Source organism: Dermacentor andersoni, chromosome 4 (assembly GCF_023375885.2).
Source record: "Dermacentor andersoni chromosome 4, qqDerAnde1_hic_scaffold, whole genome shotgun sequence".
Taxonomy (NCBI): Eukaryota; Metazoa; Arthropoda; class Arachnida; order Ixodida; family Ixodidae; genus Dermacentor; species Dermacentor andersoni.
The window spans coordinates 128135912-128161119 of NC_092817.1; the positions used below are offsets into that span (position 1 = coordinate 128135912).

Sequence of the window (25208 nt, forward strand, 5' to 3'; positions counted from 1 at the left end):
AACTCGTCTGCAAGAGCGCTATGTTCTCTGCGCTCATTACTTTCGTTACAGAAGACCTCTATTGTCTAAATAAAACGCCCCGTGTGTTAACACCACATGAAGAGAGACAGAAGCAGCCGAACAAATGTCTCGTAAAGGAGAAACAACGCTCACCCGCTTGAAGGGCGAAGGAAAAAGAAGCAGAAGAGGAAGAAGACAAAGGAAACGAAGAAGAACAGAAATATACACCACAACGCATTACATGACACGCACAGTGTGACCACCAAAGACAATAGCCTGATGCTATGGTTAAGAAAAATAATCTAGTACAGCTTTGTGAGCTCCACGTCGAGTTAAAGCACGACATTTCGGTAACAAGAAATCACTAAGCCCAACAGAAGCAAAAACAGTCAAAATTTAGCCAATGGCGATGCAGGGCTTAAAACTCCCGTCTGTCGCTACGCTTTTTCGTAACACGGCAGCTACTTTCGTTGCTCTTTGAATGTACCCGCCCGGCCACCTCTGCAAGATCCACTCGTCCAGGAACAGCAAGAAGGGAGGGAGAAAGAGACAGGGGGCGGCTGATGGCGGGAATGCAACGTACGTGGAAGGAGCCGTTGGACTCCGACCGCGCCGGCGACACCGAGATGATGACCGAGTTGGCCTTCGGGTTCCCAGTGCGCCACAGCTTGGCCGTCTGTCCGTCGGGGAACTGCAGCAGCTCCTGGTCGGCCGGCTGCACGCTGGACGAGCCATTGCAGCCCACGATGGACATGGGCGCGCGACGGCCGTCCCGGTTGCTCACCGACAGCGACACGGTGCCCAGCGGCTGCACGCCATGGCACGGACCGCCGCCGGGTGGCTCGGACGACCACGAATCCTGGATGCGCCGAAGCGCCTTGAACCACAGGTAGTGCGAGCGCACCCTGCGAACGGGGGAGAGGAAAGCGCGCGGGTGTTCGTTACGAAGACAGCTGTTGAGTTGAACGGGCAACGTTCAAACATACACAGATTGCGAGATGGCCATTGGAAGCGGCGGGCTACGGGTAAGAAGCGCAAGAACTTCGCGTGCCAGAATCAGTGCCGTCATGCGCTGTCTACTGAGTGGAAGAAAGCGGTTTCTGTAGAACATGCTGCGATTTCGCGTCGTCAAATTTACCGTTCATGTTGAGGCAAACGTTTCTAGCTTACTACGGCGACTGGACACAGGCGTGCTGGGGCGTAGCAAGGCATGCGATGCCCGCATCCACCAAGTCAATCGACAAATTTGGCTGGAAGCATTGGGCTAGCCTAAACGTCTATACAGGCACGCATTTGTAGTCGTTCTAAATGTTGCGGTGTTTCCGTCCTCTGCTACAGGACGGTGCCAGCATGTTTTGGCAGTGCACTCAAGTTGACATACCACCTCCAACCCAGCACTGCTTCCCCATAGTAGACACACGTACACCGTACGATCATCTTATACGAAAGTCTCTTGGTGATGAAGTGCTTTGCTCCCATCAGCGAGAGAGAGAGAGAGAGAGAGAGAAAGCAAGAAGAGGAAAGGTGGGGAGGTCAACACAAACGAGCATACCATCTGCTACCCTCCACTGCGGGTAAGGGAAAGCGGGAATACAACAAGAAAAACAAGAAGAGAGTGAACATTTTGCACGCACAGTAGGACATCCAGCCCGACGACCAACTGTTAGCGAGGCCGGTGCAGTTCAAAAACTGTGCTAGCACTATCTACGAATAACTAGGAATAGCTGTCTGCGCTATCGATTGATGAGGCGAAGGTCCAAAGATGTTTGTTTCAGAAAATGTTCAGAAGTCCAGCTGGTTAAGTGCGCTCTACAGAGAGATGCTTTGGACGTCGTATTAAGAGCAACTGCACAAAGGAAACCAGTTTGCGGCCTTGAATGCGCGTACGAAGTCCTTAGCACATAACAGCCAAAATAACACAGCACTATATCATATGCAATATTGAAAATGCCACGCATCAGTGAGAAGAAAAAAACAATGGAAATCACGGGGCTCGATTTTGAAGACAAGGTATCTTTAGCTGATTTCACACAGGCTGGGCATATGTGGGATCTCGGTATATTGCGACCACTTCAAAAAAGGAAAAAGAAACGCCCTTTCGCACCCCCGAAGCATCATAGCAAGTCTCAAGTGGTATGAAAATGTTGGTCTCAACAAGAAAAAAAAAAAACATAGCTAGTCGGAGAGTAGGTAAAGTTAGCGCTACGGGCGTAATTAGCGACAATATCATTTAAGATTACCCCAATTGCTCTATGCCCCTGTAAAGGGTGCACCACCGTAGATATAGCAATGTTGAGGCAAAGCCAACATACGCCCCACTATAGGAAAATAGAGCAAGTTCACTTGGAATAAGGAGAGCGCGCGCGAGGCGACGATGTTTGGCAGGTGGCATCCGCAGTGGCACCAAAACAAGCGAAAAATAGTCACCGAGTAAAAAAAATAATGGTACGGACCTAATTAGTGCCAATATAGTCGAAAATTAACCGCATTGCACCATAGGCTACTGTATTTACGGGATAAGCCCACCTGTCCTCTTTCTCAAAAAAAAAAAAAAAAATGCCAACGAAGTGTTGAAGTCAAAGAAGGCCAGGTCGACGTAATTACGGGTGAATAAGATACGAAATGAGTTAACAACGAACTGGCAGAAGAGACACAAGGACACAGAACGGCGAGATATGATCCACATTCAATCATCGAATAATATAAACCACCATTGTACGTCGACGTTTTACTCTTTAGCGTCGACACTTGCTTGAGCCTTTCTTTCTTGCTAACTATTAGCCACATGAAGTCAACAGCCAGTGAAGCCTGGGAAATTATAGGGGGAAATGAGCTGCTTTCTTTTAAGGGAAACGTAGAAATCATATAGAAAAAGGAAGTGAGTGTAGAAAAAACGACAACTCCCAAGTGTGGCAAGTTGTACTTTCGTCCACTTGCATTTGCCTTTGTTCAATTATTTCTGCGTGTCGACTAATTAAGGGCAGTTAATTCTCCCGGCATCTTACGTAAACACATTCCGTCTTAGCTACATGCGTTTGTTCATACGAATGTTGTTATTTCATTTTTATTTGTACACTGTCTTTATACTTATTGTACTTAGTATGGTTTTCACATATATCAAAACTTTTTTTTTCGCAGTGTTTTTCTGAAAGTTCCAAGGTAGTCTAGTGTTGTTTTCTGTGTGAATGCCTCTCTAATAATATTCAGTGAACAAACATCTCTTACATGTGATATTTATCGCAAAAATTAAAATGAAAGAAAAAAGAACAAGCGACAATGCAAGCGTGCCCCGAGGTATACCAACATCGCTTTCTTTGTTTCTTTCTTGCTTGCCTGCTTTTTTTTTTTTTTGCGAGCGCGCATTCCCGATAGCACGTTAGGGATTAAACTCATATTTTTCATAACTAAACCAACTGCAACCACTGTCGTGATTAAGCTAGCAGCTATTGCTTTCTATTTTCGTTGTCTGCACGTTTTCTTTCTTTGGACTTATGTCAAACCATCGTTTGACGTACTTTCTTGCACGCTGCTTCGCGTTGTACAAAAATCAATGGCGATTAAGCGCATTCTTGCACCTTGTAAACATGAGCTCACGCTATTTTCTTTATCTTACTATATACCGTCGTTTCGAGGCCTTATGCCGATCCAGATATGTGGTTTAGTAGGGTAGCCAAGCGGACACGTCTTTGGTTAACCTCCCTGCCTCTCCCTTTCAGTTTCTCTCTCTTTCTATTTTCTGTAAAGCAGCAACCATTCCCCGTAGCATTCTTTCTCTACTCTTTAAGATAACTGCTTTCTTAAATAAGGTTTTCAATTAGTTTGTGATTGTCAAGAAAATCTAATAACTGAAGTTTAATTACTTGCGCATCATATTTTGCACTGATCTGCGGTAGTCTACGAGAGACGTGTCTCAACTCATAATTGCTTTGCGGATATAAGTTTAGGCTCTAAATTACTTAACATTTAAATTTAGCTCATTGATACGACTCTACTGCATATCGGAAGGCTAAGAATTGGTTAATATTCGTTATAGATAACCGAGGTAAGTGTGTAGCCGTATATTCAGAATAGGGTGTGTTGACGCCAACTCTTATTGCCTTCTTTTGAATAATGAGCTTCCGTACTGCATTGACGTTACACCTTTAAATTCCAATCTTCGCTGTTATACTAGCTTCAACAAATGCGGCAGCTCTTGCAACAGTCTTCGTGTTTCCTTGTATTTTCTTCTTTTTGTTAAAGACATGATTGAGAAATGTGGTGTTAGCGCTCCAGTACGGTACCAGCTGCTCCTTGCCCCATAAATAAGTCATGTGCGAAGCTGTACTCGTGCAGCTTTGCATATGATAGGCACGTAGTTGCCGAATGCATGGCGTTAACATAGCGTCAATATGCGCATCTGAGGAAATATAAGCACTCCGCTGTTGTGTAGCGACTTCATTCGAGTGACAAAAAGAGAAAAAGAAAGGCGCATAGACGCATGTCATGAATCTAAGCGCACTTCATTTCTAAGCGGCACGGCCCAGTATAAAGAAAAAAGTTCTCATGTTAAAATTCTTCATACAATAAAATTTCAGTCAATACTGATGCTGGGCATATTATTAGCGAAGGCAGCCAGCCAATGGCATAGCTTTGTGAATTTGGCGCCGGGCGTTGGGCCTCGACGGCATGGATAAATAAATTTACTAAGCTCACTTCACACGGTTACTTCATTATATATCCGAGAACTTACTAGTTATTATTTTCTTACACCGCTGCAGTTTCGTTTTGTTGTTGCATGTAGTGACCTCACGTGATTAAGGTAAGCTAACAAAGCAACAGACAAACATACAAACAAAAATGTTCCGTTCGTAGGTGCTCTCTGCTGCCGGCCGGACACCTTCTCTAATGATACGTTGGAGACCATGAGTGGCTGGCATATGCTCCTACAAACATCTGTAGCGTAATAATTTTTTAGTGAATGGTGGTCCAGAAGCTGAACCTGTACCGAAAGGACAATGGCAGTGGGTCTTCATGTATACTTACATGTAGACGTGGGCGGGAGACATACCATTACGCCATCGTTTTATTGAGCAAAGCGGCGCTTAATGCTAGCGATTTTCTTTTTTTTTGCCGTACCTGCTATAAATACGCGATAACAAAAGACGAGCTAGCATGTATCGATGTCGTTTCTTTTTTTAACCTACAACGCTAAGCAATGCGACTACAAACGACAGCAAAATATATTCGCGTTTGACATGGCACATAAGTTTCCTGTCGACATAGGCCGCGAACACAGGACGTTGAGGCGTAACAAACATTCTGCGTCACACATCTAAGCGACTGAAAGGCGAGACCGTGGTTTCCACGGAAACACGCTGAAATCGCACGGAGCGGTGGCAAGCGCAAAGTCCTTGACACATTCTATAAACATGGTACCGACACTTTTTTTTTTATCGTTGCATAGAACCCACAAATTATCGTCGCTCAATGTGCCAGCGCTCGACGACAAAAAGCCGTCGCGTTGGTTTTGACTCGCGAAGCACCGCACTGAAACTGGCAATTCCACGTTTCTTCTTTCCACGAAAAATGTCTTTCAGCGTCCTTTCACGTATTGCCCTAGATTTGCTTTAGTCGACGAAAACCCGACGTCGAACTACGTAAGGCACGTGCGAGATAATGCAGCAGGGAATCGAAAGGTTTCATCTGTACTACCGTGGAGGTGTTGGCATTAAATAATGCTTCCTTGCGCCTGCACAAGTTCTGAAGGGCTGAATGAGAAACTCGCTGGTGATGTGAATGGGTTTTGAATACGTATGGCAGGCTAAATTGTTGCATTCGTAAATTTTTGCGGAATGTCAACGCAACTAACAGCTTTCGCAAAAAACGAACCCTATTTTTCCACGCGTATACGGGCGTTTGTCATCTACACGTCTCAGGACAACGCGCACCGACACCACCCACAAGCTTGAATGTGTTCTGCAAACACACACGCCAGCATACGGACGCATCCACGGCAACACGTCTGTCACGACGACAGATCAAGTGACTTGTCGAAAGGCCCTCCGCAGCCTGCAGGGCGATGCACAAGATTCCCACCGCCCGACGGGGACCAACACAGAAAATCTGGTGTTGATCTGTCCGGTTGTGATCCGCGCAGATACGAAAGCTGCCGCCCGTCTCCAAGCCATCCAGATTGCAAGAGTGTACGGGACCTGCTGGAGGCCGCCACCAGCAGAAACGGATACTAGGCACTCCTTGCTTTCCTTGGAGAGATGGTCCTCGTGACCCAATTCTAAGATGCCAGGACTACTCGTGCCTCGGGAACTCCTGATCACAACGGTCAAGAGGGAAACGCGTGAGAGCCTACCTGAAGCATAACTGAAGGTACAGTGCGCACCGTCGGCCCGTCATCACCACCAGAGACAGGCGCGCAGATCTAATTTGGCCGCACTGTGCGATCGTCACATCTCTACTGCAATACTTTCGCTCCTGCCCTCTTTCATTCATTGCTATTTACATTCTATACAAAGACTAACGCAAAGAAAACAGAGGCAACAATGTTACCAGTTTCGGGCGAGCATATCCTCGCACCCTGCGGGCAAACCGCATAGTGCGCATCGGTGTCTTGCGATGACTCGCCTACGACGCGCACTGTACCTTAATGTATACGTTACGAGCCCGCGCTGGAGCTTCCCTGACGACACATCTGAGATCTCCACAGACGCGAGATCAGCGCGCTAAAGACTGCGCAATCCCGCAGAATTCACACTTCGCAATTTTCTCAGCGTATTGCGCCGTCAGCACAAATTCAAACGCGGACGAGTCGAAGGCGACTAGTATGCCTTTTTGCGTTTCCCAGTTCACCTACATCTGTAAGATTGACTTGATTTCGATTTATGACTACGCCTTGCCTAGAAACGGACTGCAAAGCGATAAAGCGTCTTACGTGCAACAGGACTTGTGATAAACTTTTAGAGCTACACTATAACGTTCATGAGCCCTTTGGCCCCGTTTTAATGGTCGGCGGCCAGACTTTCTCCGTTGACAGAATGAGGAGAGTAGTGCCGTGGCGAGGAGGAGAGATCTATCACGGCGGCGGAGCTAGCATGCAGGAATTAGGTCACCGGGGGAGAGGAAGAGGCACCGGTGTCTCCAGACCACGCTGGTTGGTGCGAGAGGCGCTGCCTTTACTCCATAGGTTGGGGAACCTTCCGGGTCTGTAAGGTGTCATTTTAGCGTGATGGTGCAATGACTGTAGCAGAAAGGAACAAAAGTTGGAAGAGTGACGCGAGTATATGCGTCAAGGGTAAACTGACATGATTGCCGAGGAACGAGAAGAAACGTTGAGCAGACTTTAGCGAATAATTCAGCGGATTCAGAAAGACATTTGTTTATTTTTACAATATTGACACGTGTACTTATATTTATCGGGCGACCACGTTTCGCCGCCTAACAAATCTTATCGCACAGCGCGGGACGCGCTTGCATGTATCTGAAGTTTCTGGAAAGTTATCGATGCTTCTATCCGCAGTCTGTTGTCGCCGAACCTTGTGTTATCTGATTTATTCGCCTGACGCGAATGCTGTAGAACTTTGTGGAAGGCACGCGAGTCCCAACAATTAGTCTGGAACATTCGACGATTCTGTATAAAAGCCGACGCGCTTGACCCGCTGATCAGATTTCCGACGATCGCCGACTGTGTTCGCCGCTTTCGTTGTGCTATAAGTGTAGCCTGTTTTGTGGGCACAAGTTCGCCCAATAAAAGTTAGTTTTCTCGTTCACAGTATTGCTACTGTGTTCTTCTACGTCACCACCACGTGACATCTGGTGGAGGTGCTTTGCGTTCATGTACCGGACGCCCCCACAAAGCCGTGACTCAAGCCCTCACTCGGAAGACACCAACGTCGCCAAGAACCAGCGAGGTAGCCGCAGGCTGCAAGGACTGCCCCCGGAGCACGGACTTTTGCCTGAGACGACTAGGAAGATGGCCACCACGTCCACCCCAATGGCAGCCCCAGCGTCACCCGTCGTGCTGCAGCAGCCCAGGGAGCCTCCGACGTTCCGCGGTTCAACTTTCGAGGACCCGGAAAGCTGGCTTGAGACGTACGAGAGAGTCGCTACCTTTAACAACTGGAACAGCGACGACAAACTGCGATATGTCTTCTTCGCTTTGGAAGACGCGGCCAGGACGTGGTTCGAGAACCGAGAAGCCACCTTAACGACCTGGGAACTCTTCCGAAGCGGCTTCCTGCAGACATTCGCAAGCGTCGTACGCCGAGAACGAGCCCAAGCGCTATTAGAAACCCGGGTGCAGCTCCCTAATGAGACGACCGCAATCTACATGGAAGAAATGAGCCGTCTCTTCCGCCACGCCGACCCTGACATGCCCGAGGAGAAGAAAGTCCGCCTGCTGATGCGTGGTGTGAAGGAGGAACTTTTTGCCGGAATGGTACGAAGTCCACCGAAGACCGTCGACGAGTTTCTTCGTGAGGCCATCAGCATCGAGAAGACACTCGAGATGCGAAACCGGCAATTCGACCGCCGCACAAACTCGACAAACTACGCCGGAGTTCAATCACTGGCCACCGACGACCTGCGCGAGACTATCCGAGCGGTCGTGCGGGAGGAGCTACAAAAGCTATTCCCACCATCACAGCCTCAAGTGGCTTCGATTGCCGACGCCGTCCGTGAGGAGCTCCAGCAACAACTTGGAGTAGCCCCTGTATCGCCGCAGCCTGAGCCGCAAGCGATGACCTACGCCGCCGTCGCACGCCGTCAAGGTCCCCCTACGCGACCGCGCCAGGGCCCTGTCACGCCGCAGTTCCGTCGTCCGCCGCCGCCAGCGCCAGCACGACCACCCGTCGCCCAGCGCACCTACGCGAGGAAGACGGACATTTGGCGAGCCCCCGACCACCGCCCGCTCTGCTACCACTGCGGTGAAGCAGGGCACATCTACCGCCGATGCCCATACCGGGAGATGGGACTCCGAGGGTGCGCCGTTAACGCGCCGCGACCACAGATTGGCGAAAGACCTCGCGATATCGCCGACTACCCCGCCGCTACTCAGTGGAGCTCTCGACGACCGTCGCGTTCGCCATCACCAGGCCGCTACCTGTCGCCGCAGCGCCGACCATACACTGGCCCAGCCCGGGGCCGGTCAGCGAGCCCATATCCGGAAAACTAAAAGCAGCAACCGATGGAGGTGCGGTTGCTGTTCGTCGAACTGACGAAGATCCTCCGCCGCCGACGAAGACACCGACGAAACTACCTCGACGACATAACGACACGCCGCCGTCCCGACGAAATCAGGAAGCCAAGACTACACCGATGAAAGAAGACTTGACGACGCGACGTTCCAACTTCAGTTCAACACGACGCAGCCGTGATCCGACGCCAAGACCTAACTGTAACGCAAGACAGAGAACCACCGACCTCGACGTGCTTCTCGACGGCCACGCAGTCACCGCCTTAGTAGACACAGGAGCCGATTACTCCGTCATGAGTGGACACTTCGCCGTCCAGTTGAAGAAGGTTAAGACTGCATGGGAAGGCCCTCAAATGCGGACCGCTGGAGGACACCTGATTACGCCGACAGGAATGTGCACGGCAAGAATTACCATCCACGACCGGACTTACCCTGTCACCTTCGTTATCCTCCAACAGTGTTCACGAGACGTCATTCTCGGCATGGACTTCCTCAACCAACACGGCGCAGTCATCGACCTGAAGTCGAAGTCAATAACGCTGTCGGAAGATAATGCGATACCGCCGGAGCGCCCTCGTAGTCACCACGCCTTGAGTGTGCTCGAACATCAAGTGAGCATCCCGCCTCGCTCCAGCATTTTTATTTCGGTCAGCACCGAAACACCCACTGACGTAGAAGGCGTCATCGAAGGCGACCAACGTCTACTGCTAGACCGTGAAATTTGCGTCGCAAGAGGGATCGCTCGACTGCACGGAGGACACACGAAAGTGTTGCTGACAAACTTCAGCCAGGAGTTCAAGCACATCAACAAGGGCACGACGATCGCATACATCGAGGAAATTCTGGAAAACAGCAATGCGTTTGTCCTCTCGGATTCTGCCGCATCTACCCCGACGACCGTAGTCCCCGAGCCAGACTTCGACATAAATCCAAGTCTCCCCACGATTAAGCAACAACAGCTCAGAAGTCTACTTCGACGATACAAAGAGTGCTTTTCGACGTCATCAAGGATTCGACAAACCCCAGTCGCAAAGCATCGCATAATAACCGAAGAGAGCGCTCGACCTCTCCGCCAGAGCCCATACCGAGTTTCGACGCGAGAACGTGAAGCTATAAGGCACCAAGTCGACGAAATGCTGCGCGACGACATCATCCAGCCGTCCAAAAGCCCGTGGGCATCTCCTGTAGTCTTGGTGAAAAAAAAGGACGGAACCCTGCGTTTCTGCGTCGATTATCGTCGTCTGAACAAGATCACCAAGAAGGACGTATACCCCCTCCCACGGATAGACGACGCACTGGATCGGCTCTGCAACGCTAAATACTTCTCGTCAATGGACCTCAAGTCTGGCTATTGGCAAATAGAAGTCGATGAAAGAGATCGCGAAAAGACGGCCTTCGTCACCCCAGACGGCCTCTACGAGTTCAAGGTTATGCCATTCGGACTGTGCTCCGCTCCTGCAACGTTCCAGCGCGTGATGGACACAGTTTTAGCAGGATTGAAGTGGCAGACCTGTCTCGTTTACTTGGATGACGTCGTCGTCTTCGCCGGAAATTTCGACGATCACCTGAGGCGGCTTGCGACAGTACTAGAGGCCATCAAGTCATCAGGGCTCACTCTGAAGCCGGAAAAGTGTCGATTCGCTTACGATGAGCTTTTGTTCCTAGGCCACGTCATCAGCAAATCAGGAGTACGCCCCGACCCACAGAAGACAGCTGCCATCGCAAAGTTCCCGCAGCCAACCGACAAGAAGGCAGTGCGCAGATTCCTTGGCATGTGTGCCTACTATAGGCGCTTTGTCAAGGACTTTTCACGCATCGCGGAGCCGCTAACACATCTAAACCAAATGTGATGTCGAGTTCAAGTGGGAAACGCCGCAGGCCAAGGCATTTCAAGAACTCAAACGACGCATGCAGTCGCCGCCGGTACTTGCACACTTCGACGAGGACGCCGATACCGAAATCCACACTGACGCCAGTAGCCTAGGCTTCGGTGCCGTCCTAGTCCAGAGGAAAGAAGGACTTGAACGGGTGATATCGTATGCTAGCCGGTCGCTGTCAAAAGCGGAAAGCAATTATTCTACGACTGAAAAGGAATGCCTCGCCATCATTTGGGCTACAGCTAAATTCCGCCCTTACCTCTATGGCAGGCCATTCAAAGTCGTCAGCGACCACCACGCGTTGTGTTGGCTAGCTAACTTAAAGGACCCTTCAGGACGGCTGGCGCGGTGGAGCCTCAGACTACAAGAATACGACATCACTGTAACATACAAGTCCGGAAGAAAACACTCAGATGCCGATTGCCTATCACGCGCCCCCATTGACCCACCGCCGCAAGATGACGAGGATGACGACGCCTTCCTTGGCATAATAAGCGCGGAAGACTTCGCCGAACAACAACGAGGGGACCCGGAGCTAAAAGGCCTAGTCGAGTATTTGGAAGGGCACACCGATGTTGTCCCTAGGGCATTTAAGCGTGGATTATCTTCGTTCACGCTTCAAAACAACGTACTCGTGAAGAAGAACTTCTCACCAGTCCGCGCCAGCTACCTTCTTGTTGTACCGTCAGCGCTGCGTCCAGAGATACTGCACGCCCTACACGACGATCCAACCGCTGGGCACCTCGGATTCTCCCGGACGCTGTCGAGAATACAGGAAAGGTATTACTGGCCGCGTCTGACCGCCGACGTCGCCCGTTACGTCAAGACATGCCGAGACTGTCAACGACGCAAGACACCACCGACAAGGCCAGCAGGATTACTACAGCCGATCGAACCTCCTCGCCGACCATTCCAGCAGATTGGGATGGATTTGTTGGGGCCGTTGCCGATGTCAACATCCGGGAATAAGTGGATCGTCGTGGCGACGGACTATCTCACCCGCTTTGCTGAAACTAAAGCTCTACCAAAAGGCAGCGCAGCCGAAGTGGCGAAATTTTTCGTCGAGAACATCCTGCTGCGACATGGTGCTCCAGAAGTCCTCATCACCGACAGGGGAACGGCTTTTACAGCAGAGCTCACCCAGGCCATTCTGCAGTACAGCCAGACAAGCCACAGGAGGACAACTGCCTACCATCCGCAGACGAATGGTCTCACGGAGCGCCTCAACAAGACCCTCGCCGACATGCTAGCAATGTACGTCGACGTCGAGCACAAGACGTGGGACGCGGTCCTGCCGTATGTAACCTTCGCTTACAACACGGCGGTGCAAGAAACAACACAGATCACGCCGTTTAAGCTGGTTTACGGCAGGAACCCGACGACGACGCTCGACGCCATGCTGCCCCACGTCACTGACGAAGAGAATGTTGACGTCGCTAGTGTTGGAATCGCACCGCTGGCACGAGTTGTTGGGGTCTCGGTGCTGACGCCCGTTATTGCCAATGGGTCGCAAGGCCTGGCGGCCTGTGGCACTGGAAGCATCCGAAGGTCCCGGCAAAGCAAGAGAAGACTGGTAACAGAACAACTTGTTTATTCTAACATAGCAAAAGAGCGGCCGGTCAGGTCGACCGAAGTGGAGAGACGGGAGAGCACGTAACTCAACAGTACAAATCGGAGCCTCTCTCCTGGCGTCCGGGGGCAGCTGCTCTTATACCCTCGGCGTCGCGGTCCAAAAGAGAAGGTCACGGGATGAAGGTCACGGGATGAAGGACACGGGACGGCGGAGCATGACCCCACGACGGCGCGAACTGTCGAGCCGAGAGACCTGCTGAACCGAGTGTAGTGACGCATCGCCAACCTTCACTTGGGGAGCTCCGCTCCCCTGATGCCGCGCTTTGACAAGCGTGGGCACACACACACACACACACACGAAGACACGTGGCACTGAAACACGCCTGGACACGCTTGGCGGGTAGGCGTTGCGGCGGCGTCGGACGGGCCAAAATGTCCGCCGCTTTGAACAAAGCCCCGGCGTCCGTTGCATCCGCGCCGGCATTACCGCGCGTTGTAGGCGAAACGTAACAGACCGCCCCGCCGGGGGAAGGAGATCCCGAAGGTCAGGGGACTGCATCCGCTGTCCGGAGGGATGTCGCTCGATGATGCTCATAACCGAAGTTGGGGGTCCTTGGGCGTTTCTTGAGCGCAGCGCACCGAGAAGGCCTCGTTCTCACGTTCAGGTGCACACAGGACACTGCAAAGTGACTTCGGGAGAGTTGACATTTTTGTTCTCGTTTCCGGCAAGCGTTAAAACCACGCCAAAAGTCAACCGCTCAGTCAGCAAGCACGGCACAACCCTCACTAAGCCCTGCCAGGCTCTTTCCCCTTTTATACTGCTGCCTAGTTCCTTACAGTAGTTTAGCAGCACTCAGAACGCGTCCACAAATCGGAAAATTGCATTAGAAAGCACATCATCACTTTGAAACACTACACAAAAGCAATAAGTTAAAAATCCTGCCTCAGGAAGAAAAACATCAGTAACAAGCAATTTTGAGGCTGATTCCCACGTTAGGGGCTTCGACTTAAGCCATCGGCGTTACCGTTGAGACTCCCCTTTTTGTAACGCACCTCAAAGGAATATTGTTGCAAAGCGAGGCTCCAGCGCAGGAGGCGGCCATTTTTGGGAGAGATGGTCTGCAGCCATTGGAGAGGGCAGTGATCCGTTTCAATGATAAACCTCGAGCCGGCTAGGTAACATGACAATTTCTGAACGGCCCACACGATACACGCACACTCTTTCTCGGTGGCGCTATACGCCTGCTCAAGACTCGTCAGCTTACGACTAGCATACAGGACGGGGTGTTCTACTTCTCCATTTTCCCGTTGGCACAGTACAACGCCCATGCCTCGCTCACTAGCATCACACTGAACAACGAACCCTTTTGTGTAGTCGGGCGATCGTAGCACAGGCTGGCTTGTTAGGGCGCTCTTTAGGGCGCTAAAAGCTCTTTCCTTCGTCTCATCCCAGACGACTGTTTGCGGCTCTGTCTTTCTTAGAGCATCCGTCAAGGGAGCCGCGATATCAGAGTACCTGGGGATGTACCTCTGATAGTAGCCGGCGACACCTAAGAACGACCGAATATCGGTCTTCGTGCGCGGTTGCGGGAAGTCTCGCACAGCGGCCACCTTTATTTCAGAGGGGCGGCGACGACCCCGACCAATCACGTGTCCGAGGTAGACAACCTCGGCCTGTGCTAACTGGCACTTGGGAGCCTTGACTGTCAAGCCCGCATCGCGCAGGCGGGTTAGCACTGCCCGCAAGTGCGCCATATGTTCCGGCCAGGATGCGGAGAATATCGCTACGTCGTCTAGATACGGTAAAGCGAATTCTTGCTGTCCCCGCAACACTTTATCCATGAGGCTTGAAAAGCAGTATGGCGCGTTCTTCAAACCAAAACTCAAAACTTTAGGACGGAATGTCCCCATTGGTGAAATGAACGCCGCATACCTACTAGCCTCTTCTGTAAGTGGAACCTGCCAATAACCCCTGACAAGATCTAGGGTGGAAATAAACTGAGCGCTACTCACTCTCTCAAGGCGCTCCTCGATGTTAGGGATCGGATAAATTTGATCCTTAGTGATGGAATTAAGCCTGCGGTAGTCGACGCAAGGACGAGGTTCCTTGCCCGGTACCTCAACTAAAATCAAAGGGGAGGTATAATCACTCTCACCCGCTTCAATAACACCGAGCTGTAGCATTTTCTTTACCTCAGCCTCCATAATATCGCTCTGGCGGGGTGACACCCGGTACGCCTTGGATCGTACTGGCTTTGGGGAGGTAAGTTCTATGTCATGAGTAAGGACAGAAGTCCTACCAGGCCTCTCAGAGAACAGACCTTGAAACTCTTGTAAGAGCTGGTGTAGTTCGGTTTTCTGCTCAGGCGACAGCGATGCTTTACTTATTAAGTCACTAATGACTTGATCGGTGTCTTTCCTGTTCGTCACTGAGCCTAGTCCCGGAAGCTCGACCGGAAGCTCTTCTAACTTTCCCGCATCGGGAATTTCCTCTCCAGTATCTGGTGCCTTTAACGCTACAGGCTCAATTTTATCCCGTTCGGGCGTGCTCTGAATACTAGCTTGCTGCGCCTCTGACCCTTTCTCATCGTTCAACAACGTCGGCCCCGCAACTACCGCCTTTGCAGCGAGCTCCCGAACCTTCGATCTGGTTAAGGCCTGAACGCTAGCCTCACCAAACAAAAGCCCCTTCTCGCGCAGGAGGTGATCGGACCTGTTCGAAAATAAGTACGGGTACTGGGGGGGCAGCATAGATGACACTGCGGCCTCCGTCTCAAGTGCTCCGAAAGGTCCTTCAATAAGCACTTTTGCTACCGGCAGACACACGCTATGAGCTTCCACTGCTTGCTTGATCCATGCGCACTCGCCCGTGAACATATCGGGTTCTACGTAAGAGGGGTGAACGACATCCATCGTAGCTGCGGTATCGCGAAGCACTCGGCACTCTTTCCCGTTCACGAGGAGGTCTCGCATGTAAGGCTGGAGAAGCTTCATGTTCTCGTCAGTGCTGCATATAGACAAAAACACGACTTGTGTTTTTGTTTCTGGACACTGCGCCGAAAAGTGACCCGGCTTCTGGCATGTATAACAAACGCGCGCTTGCCTCGTCTCGAACCGCTTTCTGCGTTCGGCTTCGGTTGCCGCCGTCTCCTTACGTTCGGTCGGACTGCTTTCACTTGCATCCGAACTACGTGTATCCCCCTTTGCTCTCATGGGCGTGAACTTTGGCCTCTCAAACTTGGAGCCAAATTCACCCTTTTGACCGTCCTTAGCTCCGCGAGCCCGACGCGTCACAAACTCCTCGGCTAACTCAGCGGCTCTAGCCACCGTACTAACGTCTGGCCTATCCAAGACCCAATACCGCACGTTCTCAGGTAACCGACTATAAAACTGTTCTAGCCCGAAACACTGCAGAACTTTCTCGTGGTCACCAAACGCTTTCTCTTCTTTGAGCCACTCCTGCATGTTTGACATAAGCCTGTAGGCAAACTCTGTATATGACTCACTTCTGCCTTTCTCATTTTCCCGAAACTTCCGACGGAACGCCTCCGCTGACAGCCGGTACTTTTTTAGCAGACTCGATTTCACTTTGTCGAAATCCTCTGCCTCCTCTCTCTCCAAGCGAGCGACTACGTCGGCCGCCTCGCCGGGTAGCAAAGTGAGCAAGCGCTGTGGCCACGTTTCCCGAGAGAACCCCTGCTTCTCGCACGTTCGCTCAAAGTTAACCAGGAACAAACCAATGTCCTCTCCAAGCTTAAACGGCCGCATCAGGTCAGTCATTTTGAACAATACTCGTTCTCCTGCACCGTGTGCCTGACTTCCATTACGAGCGCGTTCCATCTCTAACTCGAGACGCTTCATTTCCAAAGTGTGTTCACGCTCTTCTTTTTCTTTCTGTTCTATAAGTTCGCGCTCATGTCTTTTTGCCCGCTCCTCAATGGTCTCAAGGCAATCCGACAGCTCGTCATCTTCAGCTTCTAACTCAAGAATAGCCCTTAGCAGTTCTGGTTTTCTGAGTTTGTCTGAGACATCCAGACCCAACTCTTTTGCAAGCTCCAGTAATATCGGTTTGCGCAACGACTTCAAATCCATGGCTGCTCTGAATGCTGCTTTCTCTACTGCCTACTATTGTCTTGCCGCAAACTAACCCGGCAGCAACGACAACCACAATTACCAGCTCTGTTTCTAACACTAACAAAAGCCTGGCAAAACTCAGAAGAAGAAAGTCCCGCACTCACCAAACCTCGCAGCCAAGACTTCAGCGCAGTCGTTCCGCTGCAGGCAACCAGTCATCACACAGGGCTCGTTGCGCTGCTCCCGGATGGTCGTTGTGCTGCTCAGCATACAGTCAACCGCATCTCTTCGCTGCTGGCCTCCGTTGTCGCGATCTCACCGCTGGCAACCAGATGTTGGAATCGCACCGCTGGCACGAGTTGTTGGGGTCTCGGTGCTGACGCCCGTTATTGCCAATGGGTCGCAAGCCCCAAGGGTAGCGTTGGCCTGGCGGCCTGTGGCACTGGAAGCATCCGAAGGTCCCGGCAAAGCAAGAGAAGACTGGTAACAGAACAACTTGTTTATTCTAACATAGCAAAAGAGCGGCCGGTCAGGTCGACCGAAGTGGAGAGACGGGAGAGCACGTAACTCAACAGTACAAATCGGAGCCTCTCTCCTGGCGTCCGGGGGCAGCTGCTCTTATACCCTCGGCGTCGCGGTCCAAAAGAGAAGGTCACGGGATGAAGGTCACGGGATGAAGGACACGGGACGGCGGAGCATGACCCCACGACGGCGCGAACTGTCGAGCCGAGAGACCTGCTGAACCGAGTGTAGTGACGCATCGCCAACCTTCACTTGGGGAGCTCCGCTCCCCTGATGCCGCGCTTTGACAAGCGTGGGCACACACACACACACACACACGAAGACACGTGGCACTGAAACACGCCTGGACACGCTTGGCGGGTAGGCGTTGCGGCGGCGTCGGACGGGCCAAAGTGTCCGCCGCTTTGAACAAAGCCCCGGCGTCCGTTGCATCCGCGCCGGCATTACCGCGCGTTGTAGGCGAAACGTAACACTAGCTATCTCCAGCGCGCCGAAGAAGCCCGACAGCTCGCCCGCCTGCGGATCAAAAACCAACAGAGGACCGACAGCCGACACTACAACCTCCGACGACGCTTTGTCGAGTACCAGCCCAGTGACCGTGTTTGGGTTTGGACCCCTATACGCCGACGAGGACTGAGCGAGAAGCTCTTGCGTCGCTATTTCGGACCATACAAGATCATCCGACGTATTGGCGCACTGGACTATGAGGTCGTGCCAGACGGCATTTCGCTGTCACAGCGGCGCCGCTCACGACCTGAAATTGTCCACGTTGTGCGACTCAAGCCGTACCACCAGCGTTGACGAACTTTGGGACTTCGCGTAACTGACCTTTGGACTTGATTTCTTTTCGTTGTTTTGTTACTTATGTTTAGTAAGTGTCCTTTTGTGTTTCGCTCTCTTATATTTGTAGCATCGGGACGATGCTTTTTAAGAGGGGGGTATTGACACGTGTACTTATATTTATCGGGCGACCACGTTTCGCCGCCTAACAAATCTTATCGCACAGCGCGGGACGCGCTTGCATGTATCTGAAGTTTCTGGAAAGTTATCGATGCTTCTATCCGCAGTCTGTTGTCGCCGAACCTTGTGTTATCTGATTTATTCGCCTGACGCGAATGCTGTAGAACTTTGTGGAAGGCACGCGAGTCCCAACGATTAGTCTGGAACATTCGACGATTCTGTATAAAAGCCGACGCGCTTGACCCGCTGATCAGATTTCCGACGATCGCCGACTGTGTTCGCCGCTTTCGTTGTGCTATAAGTGTAGCCTGTTTTGTGGGCACAAGTTCGCCCAATAAAAGTTAGTTTTCTCGTTCACAGTATTGCTACTGTGTTCTTCTACGTCACCACCACGTGACAATATTTCGGTTAAAGTTTTTCATTTCTTAATGCGAAATGCTCCTTAGAAAATGCATAGGGAAGCTTATAGTAGGGCTCAGCCAACTGCAATTTTGGGGGGTTGGTCAACTTGAAATTCGGACGTGGGCCAACTGAAATTTGGCTGTGTGACAGCTTGAAACTTGTGGGTGGGCCACTTTAAAGTTTGGTGTGAACCTACTAAAATTAGGGGGTAGGCCAACCTAAAATTTTTGGACGAGCCAACTTGAAGTTTGCAAGTGGGCCAACTTGAAAGTTGTGGATGGGTCAACTTGAAGTGTGGTGTGGGACTACTTAAATTAGGGGGTGGGCCAGCTTGAAGTTTAGGCATAAGCCAAACTAAATTTGGGGGTGGGCCAACTAGAAATTTGAACGTGGGACAAATGAAATTAGGGCGTGTGCCAAGTTGAAAGCTGGGGTTGGGCCAACTAAATTAGGCGGTGCAGCAAATTAAATTACGGGGTGGACCTACTTTAAATTTCAGGGCCGGTCAACTTAAACTTGCGGGCGGGCAAACTTGAAATCTCCATGCCCACCAACATAAATTTAGGGATGTGTCAACTTGTGGAGTTTTGGGGTGGACGTGGCCCAACTGAAATGCGGGGTTGGGACAACTTTGAAGTTCAGGGGTAGACTAACTTGAGATTTCGGAGTGGCCCAATGTCCCATAGAACGGAACTGAGCGTCCTTCGAGTTAGGAACACCTCGCGGGCAACCGAGCGGATTCAGACGCTTGGCGCGTTTTCATCGGGCCTTAACCGAGGTGCAGTGAGAACGCAGGCGAGAGCTTGCGCGGACAAAAAACACGTGCATAACAGGGGCTCGAAAGAGCGATGGCGAGGGTCACATGGCACCGCGGCTACGCACTCTCTCCTCAGGCAACGCCTCTCGCGCTACTGCGGCGGCTGGCGTTCGCTTTCGACTACTGTGCTCAGTGGAGGCGCGCTCGTGCCCAGCATTCCGGCTCAATTGGTACGATCGCACTGAAGGGGCTCGATGCGTCGAGAAAACCTGACAGTTGTCTACTAAAGCTTAAGAATTCTTTGGCACAGGAAAAGCCAGGGGTAGACGTGCATAAGCTACGAAAAGCAAGTAAGCAAAACTAAGCAATAACGAAGTCACAGCCGAACCAAAGAATGCTGACGTATTAGCAGACAGTTCTCATAATTTCTGTAACTTTTTTTTTTCTGGCAACACGAAGAAAATCAAATGTATAGGAGTACAGTTATTGAATTGAAAAAAAGAAAGAAACAATAATGAGATGTCAGACGGATTGGGAGATGCCGACCACACACAAATTCAAGAAAAGTTTTGGCAATCTAATCTCCCCAAGTTTAGCTCTCAGGCAACGCTAATTGCGTCGAACTACAGGACACTTTCAAGCATATGTGGTTGTTGTTTTTTTGCCGTATATATCATACGAAATTTTTTGCGCCGTAAGTGAATCCGACCGGCAAGGCTCCGTTAGTTGTGCTTGAAATTTTTTGCACCCAGGTTCCTTTAGCAATAAGGCGCAGGAAAAGAAAAAGAGGAACGTTTTGTGTGGAACGCGAGCAAAAGTTGGTAGTACATTAGTACGACGCAGCGTTTTTTTTAATGAAGGCTTGCAAGAGATATCAGGGTCAGTGAGCTGAAATGTCCCGTGCCCACTGAAATGTACTTCGGTGTCTCGCAAAAGAACGAAGCTGAATTCAGTGAAATCTGGCATATAAGCCCGACACATATGCACATTCTGCAAACCGTAGCAACAAGCTTCATAGGGCGCAGCTTTTGAGGTGAGGAACGAACCATTTCGAAAGACTCAAAACTCGAGGGCTTATGCAGATCATTTTCCCACGAGTTTCAACTTGAACCGTTCGGTTATGAGGCTGACGAAGAGAAGTTAAAAGCGTGGCCCAAGCTCGAGTGGAAAGATTTCGCGTGCTTTGAAAAAAAAGATCGGCTGCACGGGTTTCGAGAGCGCCAGTGGCAATTAGAGAGGAAAAAATGGGGTCACCGACTGCTATAAGTTACAGTCAGCGTTTCTTTGAAAGGGAAAGACTGTCCGGAATGCTAAGTTGATCGTAGCGAAGGTGTTTCGGTATTTTGGTGTTTTTTACGGCATATATGTCGCAGTGCTGAGCTTAAATCTTCACCGCCGACTTTATTACAAAATACAGGGGTCCAATAGACCTATGCATACTGTAAGAAATACAGAACGATAACTACACGTTAACTCAGACTCACCCAAACTCGATAACTATATTTTGCCTCAGACTTTACCCAAACACGATTTACAGGAGGGTGAAACTCGAAGTTTCAGAGTGGCATATAAGAGTCAAATTTACTTGCAGAAAGCGCCGAAGAAGAAAATAAAGTAGGACGCTGTACCTACTGCATCATTATGCAAATCCGATGTTGCTGCATACACCTCTCGGTCCTTCAACTTTCGGGATAGATCTCGTGTGGCTTCATTGGAAAATGTTTGCATGTAAATGGACAGACCTCGCAGAAGTACTAGATTATATAGAAGAAGCGAGAGTACGTATAACACGCACCACCCGTTCTATTCCGCAGGAAAATACTGCAAATAAGAATGTAACCATTTTACGCTGAGATAAAAACATACAGAGGAAGTCTTGGCCACCGTATGCTGGCGATGGTGACGCACTCATACTGTGTTATTCTATAATACAACGTACGAAAACGTACGAGTTCAAATCTAACAGTCTTTACTTGCCCATTCAAGTGCTTCTTTCTAATCTGTTACTGTATACTAAAATAATACGAAGACGAAAACTAAAAAAAAATGGCAAAGGAGGGGCAACAAATTCCGCGTGGGCTAGTGCTACCGCACTAGACACTTATCTACGTAAGTAACATCACAAGGAAAACGAAAATTTACTTTCGCAATGCCACTGTAGCTCCAACACCTGTGCGGAATATTGAATTATTTTACGTAACGAACGACTCATGGAAAAGAAGATGACTCGGTGCATGTGTCATTCATGGTTGACAAGGACTTTAACCTTAACAGGCCAACCAACAGAAGAAAACGATAAAGGTTTTGGAAGATACAGCGCTAGAGCACATCAGGCGCACTCCTTACAGTTCAAGCTGTCACGGCGACTAACCCTGAGTCGAAGGCTGTCCAAGAGCGATGTAGTATGCGTCTAATTAAACTTTTAGCGGAATATGATGTAAGTCTAACTGAACTACTTCGTAGATTACAGGCACGGTGGGACGAAGGAACGGCGCCACGGACGCATCTGTTCGCACGACCTCAACACTCGATGGTCAGCGAGTGGTAACAACGGAGCCGTCGCTCACGTCCAACGGACTGCATCAAGGCAATCCCGAGCTCACCATGACGGCAACCAGGTTCCTTCAGTGCCACGGGAGGCAGCTGTTCAATGCATGACAGAGTTGGCGAGAGGTGCACACAAACATAAAAATTACTCCGAAAATTGTAGTTTGTTTCTATTGTTAAGACCAAATTCCTAATGAACATACATAATGACCCTTGTACGCATGCCAGATGATATTGCACACGCCGCCAGCAACCAGCTGCTTCAAATCAAAAAGGTTTTGCAGATCACATTTGCTCACAGGGGTACTCGCTTTAGGCGTTTGCTTCACCATTTCTCTAGGGTGCGAACAGCGCTTGCGTACCGGTTTTTAGAGCGAAGGTTTTTTCTTTGTTTTTTTTTTTATCCCCCCGTACTTTGAATAGGTGCTGCTGCTGTCTTTTTCAAGGGCCATGATCATACGCGGGACAGAAGTCATACAACGAGTCGGCTAAACGTATCCCCACCTGCCCTACCATTTTATAGAATTTTCCTTGACCGCATCGATTCTGTACATAATTACGCAGTGAAACAACAAGCGACACCCGAATACCCCCACTCTTTGAAATATATGTATTCAAGCGCAGAATTCCGTTATTAAAGCGATTCTTTCCACGCCATTTCCCGCGGAGCTTGGTTCGTCTGCTCGGTCAGTCTTTCGCCGAGTAAGTGTGCCTATCCTTGAGATAAAGTGATGCAGAGTGGGCCAATCTCGGAGACGGTATAATGCGCGGTCACGTGGGCCACGCTATGGAGATGTCCGCGTATTGTCGTCGTGCCGGGCAGGTGCGTAATCGCTATGCAACAAAGTGCGGTGCGGAATACGATCAGTTCTATAGCATTTATTTAACCGCTTCGCGAAAGATTCGCTCTATATAGATTTCGACATACGCGTTGACTTTGCATTGCTTTTTTAATGATATTTTTTTTTTCTTGAGATGCATGCAGCCCTCGCGCGGAGTAAAAAACCCCCACCAGACCTATCCCACTGCCTCCTACGAGCAAACGGCCATTGCGTCTCTTCTTAACCAAGCTATTTATGAAAACTTGCGAAGCTAACCCACCCGACCCCTCTAACCACCGGATTTATTACTTCGCGAGAATGCCCGCCGTCAATCGCTGGGTGAAGTGACGCGCTTATTACGCTGCCGATAGGTTGCCCTACTTTATGGGAGACGCTAACTCACCGGACGATGGTGGCCGAGCCTTCTGGTGCGCTGTCGCGTTTCACTTCTCGCTGGGGTTTTATTTTCCCGCGAGAACGGAAAGTGGAGCAGCAAATGACCGTATTTTATCTCTAACAATGCGTCAGACATAGATGTTGGGAGAAAAAAAAAGAAGAAAAAGGAACGACGTGAGATATTCAGCCTGCAGCGGCGCTTCCAAACCCGGATACTGGCAGTTCCATTGCGAAAAACGAAACACGTGTCAAATCCCCCCTCCCCCCCCCCCCATCTCTGCCATCCCAGCGCAGTCAGTTGCAACAACAACCACCACGGACAGCTTCGCTGTTTCCTCTGTTTAATGTACAGCTTCCGGGAACGCTACACACTGAAAGCCGAGCGCCGCTCTTGGATCCGAGGCGTGAGTCGTTCAGTCAGCTGGAAATCTGCCCAAGAGAGTAGGAAAAAAAACGTTTTGAACGTTGCCCGACGAGCGATAATATATATATATATATATATATATATAAAGAAACGCAGAGTTGACACGTAAGGAGCAGAAGATGACGCGAACATGGCACTTATTGCTGGTTAGCGGTGTCATTTCTGGATAGAGCGGACCGTTATTAAGCTCCAACGAAACCTCTTAACAGTATCGGCCACTGGCACGTGGCTTGTTACCGAACGCAGGCGGACGAAATAAAGTGTCGTGGTGTGCAACTTGTCTAAATCCTCTTCATTCTTTACAGACCAGGAATCGCGTTGTAGTTATTCGAATAGAAAGAGGAGCGGGAGCATTGTAGGGCTGACGCCGAACGCGGTTATGCTCTTGAAACGTGCGAGATCGCTCGCGCGTATTGCATTGGGTAAAAAGTAACGGAAATATAGACGTACAGTACGGTGTCCGTGTCATGCGCACGCCGAATTAGTAACTTCAGGACTGAACGCCGCTCAGCGATAACACAAAATTGGGCCATAACTTTTTACTACTATAGGTCTACCTAACGCGCCGCATCAAGCACTTTTTTCTTATGAAGATGGTACGATGGTGTTAGGTTGGTCTGAATACTAATGAAATGTTTGCCCACTTTAACGGTGGCCAGTCCTGTACGGTGCAACCCTATAAAAAAAATGGGCCAGCCCTTGCATGTGTCACCACCTCCCATTTCTCGAGGCAAGACACCTTTCCTCACACGTGGGCTGCATTTCCCTGTGCATTTCTCCAGCGAGAACAAATACCAATTCGTTGCTCGTACGCCGTGGACATGTGAAGCACAACTTCAGAGTGGACCGTACTCAATCATGCAACCCTAAAAATAAAGACAAAGAGAATGGACCATTCTCCGCATGCATGTGTCATCCCGTATTCCCAATTAAACCGCTTATCTCACCCGCTCCGCACCCGCAATATTTACTCTCAAACGAACGAGCCCTACGGGGGCTCACCGTGCTGGAGCCGATTACCGCAGCTCCTTGCATGCTACAAAGCTTTTGTTTGGTGTTTGTGCTGATCTCGCAGGGGAGGCCCACACACCAGCTTCGTCCTAGCGCCTTTATCTTTGTGTTCGCTTGAATCGGTGACAACAGACTTGATACGGTACCTGATAGTGGCCTCATGGACGAGATTCCTGAATGTTTATCATCAGAATGTTGAACTTGCTTTCACCGTTGCGCATGCCTCTTTCTACGTCATCATCATGATCATCCCTCATCACACTTTTATGTCTCCGTTCCCCCTACCCCTGTGCAGAGTAGCAGACTATAGAGCGCGTTAGCTCAGGCCGACCTCTTTGCCTTCTTTCAAATAAATTACCTCTCTCTCTCTTTCTGCTCTCAAACGATCATTCGGAACATATTTACACAACCGTCCTTCTATATAGCGACGCTCAAAACTTAAATGGCGCAAAACCGCCCTCTAAGCAGAACTGCACAAAACAAAGCACGTTTAATAAAAAAGAAAGGTAACCTCCCCCAGAAGCCATGCCGCCGTCTCGCGTCGCATTCCCCGAGGACCCATCATTTGGGGACTCGCGGCGGCCAAGTGCACTCTGGCAGCAATGGCGCTCCAAGGAAAGGAGCTTTTAATGAGTTCCCCGTGAATGCACTGCGCTCCGGG

General features: G+C 50.2%; 1 protein-coding gene across 2 annotated transcripts in view; it reads right to left on the reverse strand.

Moving 5' to 3' along the window:
- Positions 1-25208, reverse strand: part of LOC126537632 (adenylate cyclase type 8-like) — a 618168-nt gene that overhangs the window by 134572 nt on the left and 458388 nt on the right. For both annotated transcript variants that reach the window (XM_050184787.3, XM_072287919.1), the window contains exon 2: positions 584-905. In XM_050184787.3, the coding sequence (XP_050040744.2) occupies positions 584-905 (322 nt within the window). The remainder of the gene's footprint in view (positions 1-583; positions 906-25208) is intronic.